Genomic DNA, 9567 nt, shown 5'->3' with positions numbered 1-9567 from the left:
AGCTTCGAGGGGGCAGCCCTCAGGTATCTCTGCCCGCTGGTTCAGGCTTGGGCCGAGGGGGTGAGGATGGGGGGCGCCTCTTGCTGCCTGCCAGCTGCTGGCTCTCTCGGAGGTCTTCCAGAAGAAAAGCTGTTAGCACTCCTAGGCTGCTAGCAGAAGGATTCCTTAGAGAGTGGGCTTGAGCTTCCATGGGTCCTGAAAAAGGTAGCGCCGACATTAGCATGACTTCCTCACCTTTGCTGCAAGTCCTGGGGGAAGAGCCCTTGAGTATTGGGGCCCACCATCCAACAGAGAGAGTTTCTTCTCTGTTCCTCCCCTCCTACCCTACATTGCTGTCTGTCACCTTGTCTATTCCGGCTCACGGGGATCCTATAGGACAGAGCTGAACTGCTCGCTAGGGAACCAGCAGTCACAGCTTTCCCCCCTTCCCCCTCCGCTGTCACTGCTGGGGGATTCACAAAGCAGCCCCAACATTACCCACTAGCTGCCAGGGTTCCTTCCCTCTAACAAAAACCCACCAACCAAAGATCCCAACACCTTATAGGATCCGGTAGAACTGCCCCTTTGGGTTTCTGAGACTAAGTCTTTACAGGAGAAGCTCTGTGATTCCAGGAAAGTTCGCAACCCCCTGGACAAGAAGACAAGCCAGGGTAGTGTGTTGGAGGAAATTGCCTTGGCTAAAGTTTGGGACCATGGGTTAAGAAGCTTCATCTTAGGAGGTCTGAGTCTGAAGGAAACAAAAGGCCACCAGGACTTATTTTCCATCCTTTGAGCCAGCTCAGACGATACATTGTAACACATACAACTCTTCAGACCCACTGCATCCAGCCATGCCCATGCACAGTGACCCTCCCTAAAGAACAGGGTGGAACTGCCCCTGAAGGTTAACAAGAGGAGCAGAAAGCCATCTTTCTCCCACGGGGCTGCTGGTGGTTTCCGGCTGCTGACCTCCTGGAGCACAGCCTAATGCATAGCCAATACGCCACCAGGGCTCCTACATTGTAACCCAATGTGGATTAAATGCAGTTAATAGTTTCCACCCTGGATCCACACACATTGGCCATTCCTCGCCTCCCAGACCCTCATGGGCCTGGAAGGTGCCCTCTTGATCAAACTGCAGGAGCTGGTTTGAGCTCTCGCCTTAAGACAGCAAGGGACTGACAAAGGGGTCTCTCTGCCTCAAGACACATTGTCACTGGGAACCCCACTAAGCATCCTCAGCTTGTTCCAACATCCAGCCCTCCACCTCTCCTACTAAAAGCCAAAAATTGCTAGGAAGCCCCTGGGGATGCCCTTAGTTCTGGAGACAACTGCCTCTGGATGGAGTAATCAGCTAGCCTTTCAGGAAAGGTGGGTGGGGTGGCCCCCCGAACATGAACTTGGTAAACCCCAAATCAAACCCAAGTCATTGAGATGACTCTTAACCCTATAGGACAGAGTAGAACAGCTCCTTGGGGTTTCTGAGACTGTAAATCTTCATGGAAGCAGACAACTCCATCCTCCCAGAGAGCGAGTCGCTGTGGGTTTGAACTGCTGACCTTGCCCAGTGGTGGGATGGCCTAAATAGAATGAGACCCAGAGAGCCCTAACTTATGACCCTGGGCTCTGCTAATTTCTCAGTGTATCCTGGACCTCAATCGTTTAACTATGCAAATGTCCCAGACTGGCAGCCAGTTACAAACCCTGAGCTGTTTTATTTAGCCTGCGTGGTATGGTGTGTTTAAATTGTATTAGTGGCTAACTTTTAAAAATAGAGAGACTTCAAATATTCTATATTTCTGGGTATTCTTGGGATCGGGGAAGGGATGATCTGGCAGGGTGCTTTTAGTCCATAAAAACTGGAAAAAGAGCCCCCTCCTCCAGGCAGCTGCAGCTGCCCACCCAGAGCACACAACCCACCCCCTGGGCTCTGCGCACAACTGGAAGCCCCACATGGAAACAGCAGGCTGCAGCCAAATGCTGGCTGCTCCCTTTAGGTGGACATGCGCTCTCTGCACCATACACTGGGTCCTTTAGACCTTTGCATTGAAGTGTAGCAGGAACTCACGTTGGCCTCGAGGTACCATCACGACAGGGTTTTCTCATGTTGTCCCTTGACTTTGCTCTGTAAACAGATAGAACGCAACTGAAGTTTGGGTTTCCCTCTATGCCTTTAAGAATATTGAACTTACCCACAAGCTTAAGTCGAACCTTTACAGCCAAGAGAATACAGTCTGCTCCCGTGTCAGGGACACCCCTGCTTCTGTCCTTGGTGAGCTGGCTAAGTTGTCAAAGCACTGACCCCAACGTCATCTCCCATATGGAGAAACGTGTGGTCCCTTCCAGGCCTCTTCGAACCCATAAGGCATGGGTCATATACTGCTTTTGAGGCTCCTAGTAGTTTAGAAATAATTACCTTTGAAAATAGGGTGAAAAAAGCAAACCCAGACAATATGCACGAAATGTTCATATTTACAATTGAACAATTTGTAATGTAAAATACTGGTGCTGTTTTTAATACGATTTATAGGGGGAACCCTATAGGACAGAGATTTATTGAAAAAAAACTCATTCCTAGTGTGGTGCACAGGAGTCCTGGTGGCATCGTGGTGATGTGTTGGGCTGCTCATCACAAGGTCAGCAGTTCTAAACCTCCAGCCACTCTCCAGGAGAAAGATGAGACTTTCTACTCTCTCAAAGAATGACAGTCTCAGAAACCCACAGGGGCAATTCTGCTTTGTCCTATAGTGTCGTTACAAGTCAGAATCAACTCAATGGTAGTCAGAGTGTGGTTCAGGGTGGCCCTAGAATAAGATGCAAGTTGTGACGTTGTGTGGTACTTGTTATTTCCGAGCCCTGTTCGGACATCTCTGGAGTGCCTGTGCCAAAACCTCCTTTGGAGCTATTATTCAAAGTCTAAATCAACGCCCTGCTCCCTGCAGCTATCTAGCTATCCCTAGAAAAGCTCTAGGGAGAATGAAGTTTTTCCCAGGGGACTGAGGTGCAAATCCAACCAGAGGACAGGGGACTGGAGAGTAGGACTTCAAGGAAAATTAGGCAGGCTGCTCGAGTTTGGTCTTCCCTCCTTGTAAGGTGACCAGATGTCCTGCTTTTGGCGGGACAGTCCCGATTTTTAACAATTTTTCCTGCGTCCCACGGCATTTTTTAAAAGTCCCGGTTTTTTGAAAGAATGCACGACAGGCTAGGGTATACAGTTTTCAGCTGCCATGTGGCCATTTCGCCAGGATATGAGTTTTATCAATGGTGTCCCGCTTTACCAGTGTTAAAATCTGGTCACCTTACTCATTGACACATTTCAGTAGTAGACCAATCTCAGAATTCAAGAGCCAGATATTCCTCCTACATCCTCGGATGCCACTTCCTTCCTGGGAAATGTGGGCTGCCTCTTGGTTTGGAGAACTTCAGAAAGTGGGAGAAAAGGTGACAGAAAGGCTATGCCCCCCATCTTGATATCTAAGTGTGGTATCTATGATCACCACCCCCTCCCCCTCCCCGCCCCCATGTCCTTTAGGACTTTTGTGAGGGAGGAGTTTAGAAGGTGCTGGGAACCATGGAGGGCCTGGCGCCTGTGCCTTCCTAGTCCTCCCTCCAAAAATAGATCCTGGCTCCTCTGTGTGGGAGGATTCTAATCACCGAAACCTTTCCCTGCATCCCTCCCTCCTGCACCCATCGCCATGGAATTGCTGTCCTGGGGAAGTAAAGCTGAATTCCCCAGATTAACTTGTCTTTCCTTGCGCCTCCTGAGTCTTGCTTCCACGCCTGCATGGTGACGTGTGTGACTCCCCAAGGATCTTGCTATCGACAAAGATAGCTTGGGGGTCACCGGAAGCTTAGAGCTTAGAGCTCTTAAAAGTATGTTGCACTTTGGGCTAAGATCCAGGCTGAATTGGAGGCGAGGATGCTGAGGGAAGGAGCGGGTTTGCAGGCCAGGAGACCCAGAGGGTATGAGCGGAGGTGGAGTTGGCAGCTTCTCAGCCCTTTGGCTCAGCCCTGCTCCTCTCGTTTGTCGCTGGTGTCCTTTGTGATTGTTGTGTTCTTCTCAGGATGGGAGAGCTTTGCACTCCCTCTGAGCGGCCAGTTAGAAACTGGATTCAGAGTCCCTCTCTCTTATCCCTCTCTGTCTGATTATAACCTTGGTCATCATCAAAAAGCACACCGGTGTCTGTCTTGTCTGCTAGAGTGTAAGGTATTGGGGGTAAAAGATCTCTGTCTAAAATCTCCGTATCTGCTTTCTTCATCCTAAAAGCTTAGAACAGCATTTTTCAACAACATTTAAAACATTCATGGTCATCGAGTTGATTCCAAGTCATGAGACCCTCCGGGATGGGTGACAACCGCCCCTATGCGTTTCTGAGCCTGTGATTCTCTCTGGAAATGGGAAGCCTGATCTTCCTCCCATGCAGCAGCTGGTGGTTCCAAACTGCTGACCTTCAGTGAGCAGGCCAACCGCGCACAACCGCTGTGCTTCCAGGACAGATGCCTAGTTTGAACAACAGATGCTCAATGAGCATTTATAGAATTTAGAGTCACCACATAGATTTTAAGTCTTTCTTGTCTTTTTCTCCAATATCTTTGTCGAAGAGATCGGGCAGTACAGGGGAAGGTGCCCTTCCGGTTTGGGTCCCAAACTTACCCTTATCCTCAAGCCTGTGAGCAGTAACTGGTGCTGGAGGATGGCATCCTCGCTAATCCCCAATGCCGATCCTCCCCGCGATCCTCTCCCTACTGGTCCTTGTTCCCTCCTCCCCTGGTTGCACGGCCCATAGACCCAATCCTCTCTGATTGCCTCCCTTCCCTTAAAACTCCATCCTGGGGCTGGTTATTGGAGTGGAAGCTGTCCAGTCGACTTAAATCTGAGTTCACGGTCACGTTCAGAGAACAGAATGGGCATCACTTACTTTTTGTCTCTCTTGCATGACTGGGTCTGTGCCATTGATGACACTTGGCACTGCCCACTTCCCGCCTGAAGGCGAGGAGTGTCAGAGCCACTATATGTAAAGGGCAGGCATTAGACTGCATGAGAGAAGCGGGAACCTGGCTTGGAGAATCAAGCCGGACCCAGTAACGGACCTTTGGAGGCAGGGTAGCTTGGCTCACTTCCTCTGACCAAACTTCTTTTGCCATAGGCTTCTTGCAAAGGACCAACAGCCTAGAAGAGAAGAGCCGGCTGGTGAGCGCCTTCAAGGAGAGGCAGTCCTCCAAGAACCTGCTCCCCTGTGAGAACAGTGACCGCGATGCCCGCTTCCGCCGCACAGAGACTGACTTCTCCAACCTGTTTGCCCGAGGTAGTGCTCTCCCTCCCGGGGCCTGCTGCTCTCCCGGCCGGTCCTCATGTGCGCTTCGTGACTTCTCCCTGAAAGGTTGCTTCCTTTACCGTACAAAATGTGCCATTAGTCTCTCCGAGTTCTCACGAAATGCCCTTCTGGGCGCTGGGATATAATATTCTCCCAGCCTCCATCATTTGGAATATAGACGAAGGCGGGGAATAAAATAGTCAATTATTAGAACAGCCGCTCTCAGACACTGGAAGGATGGATGGGAGTCCTCGAACAGCAGCACCTGAAGGAACCTTACTCACAAGACCTCGAGTGGGTCCCCTAAGCGCATCTAGCTCCCAGAGGTGCTGTGAGTGGCCTATCTTCAAATTAATTTTCCTTTGGGGATCGAGGACCGATTACTGCTGTTCCCGAAACATTGGTCTTGAGAAGTGTTCCCCCTCTCCCCCCAGCAGACCAAAGATAGGCCCATCATCCCACAAGCGGCGAACCAGAACATTAAGACTTTTCGTTCCAACCATTTTATTGGCATGTAATTCAGTAGTTATAATCACATCAAGAAGAGTTGCACAATATTCACCACAATCAGTTTTCGAACATTTTCTTCATTCTTGTACTCACCGTTCTTAGCTCCCCACTTCCCCCCAATCTCCTCTGCCATACCCCAAGGAATCATTAATCCAGTTACTGTCTTTATAGATTTACTTATCCCGGATTTCCCATACAGGAAAACATTAAGTCAGAAAACTAACAACAATAACAGATTAAAACTTCAATTGAAAAGGCAGAAAATAAAAGCTAGAACACATTTACATGGATTATAAGGACGATCAAATGATAGGGTGATAAATTTTAACCTAATTGCATCTGCAACAATCCACTTCCCAATGCGTTCTACCTGATAGCAAGGCTGTTCACATCTGTGGTCCGTGGTCAAAGGGAACTCACCAGGGGTTTAAATAGACTGTCTTAAAAACTCAGAGAGCATCCTGGGAATGGACACAGAGCACCATGTGTAGCTTGATAGCCTTCCCTTGTGCGATGGCTGACACCCTCAGCTGGGGCCACCTGCAGCATTCCCCCGTTATCCACGCAGCCTGATTCTGCCCAGCAGAGGCCGTATCTCCTGAACCACCAGGTGATGCTTAGTCATCTCCAGACATCCCAAAAGGATGAGGTCAAGAGAGATGAAGTAGTTTCCAAGTCTACCTTCTAGTACTTATTTCCGGTTTGAGGAAACCATAAAGGACCACCATTTGGGGAGAGATCACAGTCCCTCCCCACAGAGCAGATGAAGCATGTCACAACACCAAACAAAAGCCCTGTGTCTGAGACACCTTGTAGCAGGAGAGCAAGGGGGAAGGACCCTCCACTGGGATAAGTTCCCAGCGGTCTGCAGATGACAACTACAGGGGTGGGGAGCTCACAGCTTCTCAAAGCAGAAAGCCCGGAACCCCAGACAGTGCATGCAAAATATTTGTGTAAGTGTCTAGGCGCTTTTAGCTGAGAATGTGTCATATCAGATTATCCTGCATGTCCTGAAATGGTATTTAGCCAGTACAAAATATCGTGTCCGGTTCTAGGGATGTCTGGGCCAAGGAGAGTGAGGTATGAGTGAGATGATAATAACCTGTTGGCTTTGCCTCCTCAGATCTGCTTCCAGCAAAGAATGGGGAAGAGCAAACAGTGCAGTTTCTCTTGGAGGTAGTGGACATACTCCTCAACTATGTCCGCAAGACCTTCGACCGCTCCACCAAGGTGCTGGACTTTCACCACCCGCACCAGTTGCTAGAAGGCATGGAAGGTTTCAACTTGGAGCTGTCTGACCACCCTGAATCCCTGGAGCAGATCCTGGTTGACTGCAGGGATACCCTGAAGTATGGGGTCCGCACAGGTAAGGGTGAGAGCCAGGCGGACCTCCAGTGCCACCCTTGGTCTCCACACACCACTCCCACCTCAACCACCTTCCACCCCCCATCTTAAAGGGATGGCAGCAAAAGGCTCTGTGAGCACAAGAATGACCTTGGGCAGTGACCACCCGTCGATGTCCCCTGACTGAGCAAAGGTAGATATAGAAGATGCAGACTGATGTCCAGTTTTGTATGACGAGTTGTTCCTTCTTGGTTTTAGACTGTTCACAACCTAGAGCAGAATAACCCATCCTGCTCCTTTTCCTTCCTCTCTTCACGTGGCTATTTTGTTCTGACAAATCCTATCCTGGACTGTCCCTGGCACAAATCGGGCCGTTTCCCACCCCTTGTATTGGATAGACCAGCAAGTCAACCCATTCCTTCAGGCTACTTCAATCTCTGGAGTTTATATGCCCTGAGTCACCATATCCTATTTTCAGCTGTCCGACTGCCTCCTTTTCATGTTACAGGAGCCCAATCTAAACTGTAATTCTGAGGAAAGTGCTTATTTTCTAGATGTCTCAAGTTCAAGTGATTTGTAGATTTCTTTCTGGACTGAGTCCAATTGTAGGAGTGAAACAATGGTTCCTTTTCCCTGTTCTACTCTCCCCACTGCAACCTGGCTTCCCTGAGCAACTGGGCAGATGGGTCTATGAGAACTGGCAATCTGTGGCATAATTGCCATCGTAGGGGAGCTTTTGAGGCCACAACTCACAGGAACTCCTTTTCCTGCCTCTCCTCTTTCTTTCTCCATCACTTTTCTATTTTCTCATTCTTCTTAGTCATTTGAAAATAAATTAAAGCTCAAACTGGGGAGGGATGATAGATTTGAGTATGGCTGTTGGACGGGGAAATTAAAGTGCTAAAATGAAATAGCAAGGCTGACCAAGGGGATATTTCTAAATAAGGTAACCTGGACTCTGGCAGCACTTCTAGAATAAGTGTAACTTCAGTGGATGACAACTTCAATAGTTAAAACTCAGTTATATGTACAAAGCCTGTTTTTAATGAAAAGCACTTACCACTGATTTAGTTATAGGTCAGCTTTGTCTATGGCTTCCTTACTCCTGAGGGAGATCAAAGAGTGGTATTAGCTGGATAAAAGATTCTGACTTCTCCATGTATGTTTTATCTGGGCTTATTTGGCGCCAGTGTTTTCTGCTTTGTCAGTTCACTTTGCATACACTTTCACAGAGTTGGGGACTGCATACTTTTATCATTGAAACCCAGCATAGTGTCTCTCAAAGAAAAGTGTGTGCACTTGTCACAATAGTAGCCACATGATTAAAGTCCTAAGGTTGTGCCAATGTTTGGTGAGCTTGACTGTTAATGGAAAGGTTGGAGGTTCAAATCCATCCAGAGGGGTTTCAATGTCTGATTTTTTTTCCCAAGGTAATCACCAGGCATTTAGTTCTGTGGTTCATAGGTTGCTGTGTACAACATGTGCTGACTCGACAGCACCTAACACCGGTGTGGACAAGTCCATGAAAACTTTACTTTTAGCCTGCGACGCATTCTGGTTTACCCTGTGTGCAACCGAACAAGACATTGCCTGGTCCTGCAGCACTGTCCGTGATTGTTGTTGGGTCTGAGCCCGTTCTTAGAATCCCTGTGTCAGTCCACCGTGTTGAGGGTCTTCCTTCTTTTGCTGACCTTCTATGTTCCAGTATGCTGTCCTTTTCCAGAGACCAGTCTCTCCTGACAGTGTATCCAAAGTATGAACAAAGTCTCACCATCTTTGCCTCTAAAGAGCATTCTGGCAGGACTTCCAAGACAGATTTGTTTGTTTTTCTGGCAGTACATGGTACTGTCAATATCCTTCACCAGCTCCATAATTCACATGCATCTATTCTTCCCCGGTCTTCCTTTTCCATTTGCCAACTTTCGCATGCATGCGGAGCAATTGAACATCCTACGGCTTCGGTGAGGGCCACCTTAGTCCTCACAGCGACATCCTTGCTCTTCAACACTTTAAGGACTTCTGGAGAGCATGTTTTGCCAACGCGGTACTTTCTTTGATTTCTTGACTGCTGCTTCCATACGTAGTGGTTGTGGATCCAAGCAAGATGAAAGCCTGGACAACTTCAATCTTCTCTCCATTTATCGTGGTGTTCTTTATTGATACAGGTACGAGGATGTGGGATTTCTTTACAGTGAGTTGCAAAAATTATGGAGGGCTGCAGTTCTTGATCTTCATCAGCAGCTACTTCAAATCTTACTGGCTTTCTGAAAGCAAGGCTGTGTTATCTGCATAGTGTTGGTAGTCAGTAAGCCTCTCTCCGATCTTGAAGCCTCATTCTTCATATAGTTCAGCTTCTGGGAATACTGCTCAGCATAAAAGATTGATTAAGTATGGGGAACGGATGCAACCCCGATGCACA

General features: G+C 48.4%; 1 protein-coding gene across 1 annotated transcript in view; it reads left to right on the top strand.

The window, feature by feature from the left end:
* The window catches only part of GAD1 (glutamate decarboxylase 1), a 48885-nt gene that overhangs the window by 6803 nt on the left and 32515 nt on the right, over positions 1 to 9567 (top strand). Inside the window, exons 4-5 of the mRNA XM_004703751.2 lie at positions 5127 to 5285; positions 6928 to 7170. Of these exons, the coding sequence (XP_004703808.1) occupies positions 5127 to 5285; positions 6928 to 7170 (402 nt within the window). The remainder of the gene's footprint in view (positions 1 to 5126; positions 5286 to 6927; positions 7171 to 9567) is intronic.

This window comes from Echinops telfairi, unplaced genomic scaffold, assembly GCF_000313985.2.
Source record: "Echinops telfairi isolate 266 unplaced genomic scaffold, ASM31398v2 ScPeMD7_4;HRSCAF=17, whole genome shotgun sequence".
In the NCBI taxonomy this organism is placed as follows: domain Eukaryota; kingdom Metazoa; phylum Chordata; class Mammalia; order Afrosoricida; family Tenrecidae; genus Echinops; species Echinops telfairi.
This window is presented reverse-complemented; position numbering and strand designations above follow the sequence as displayed.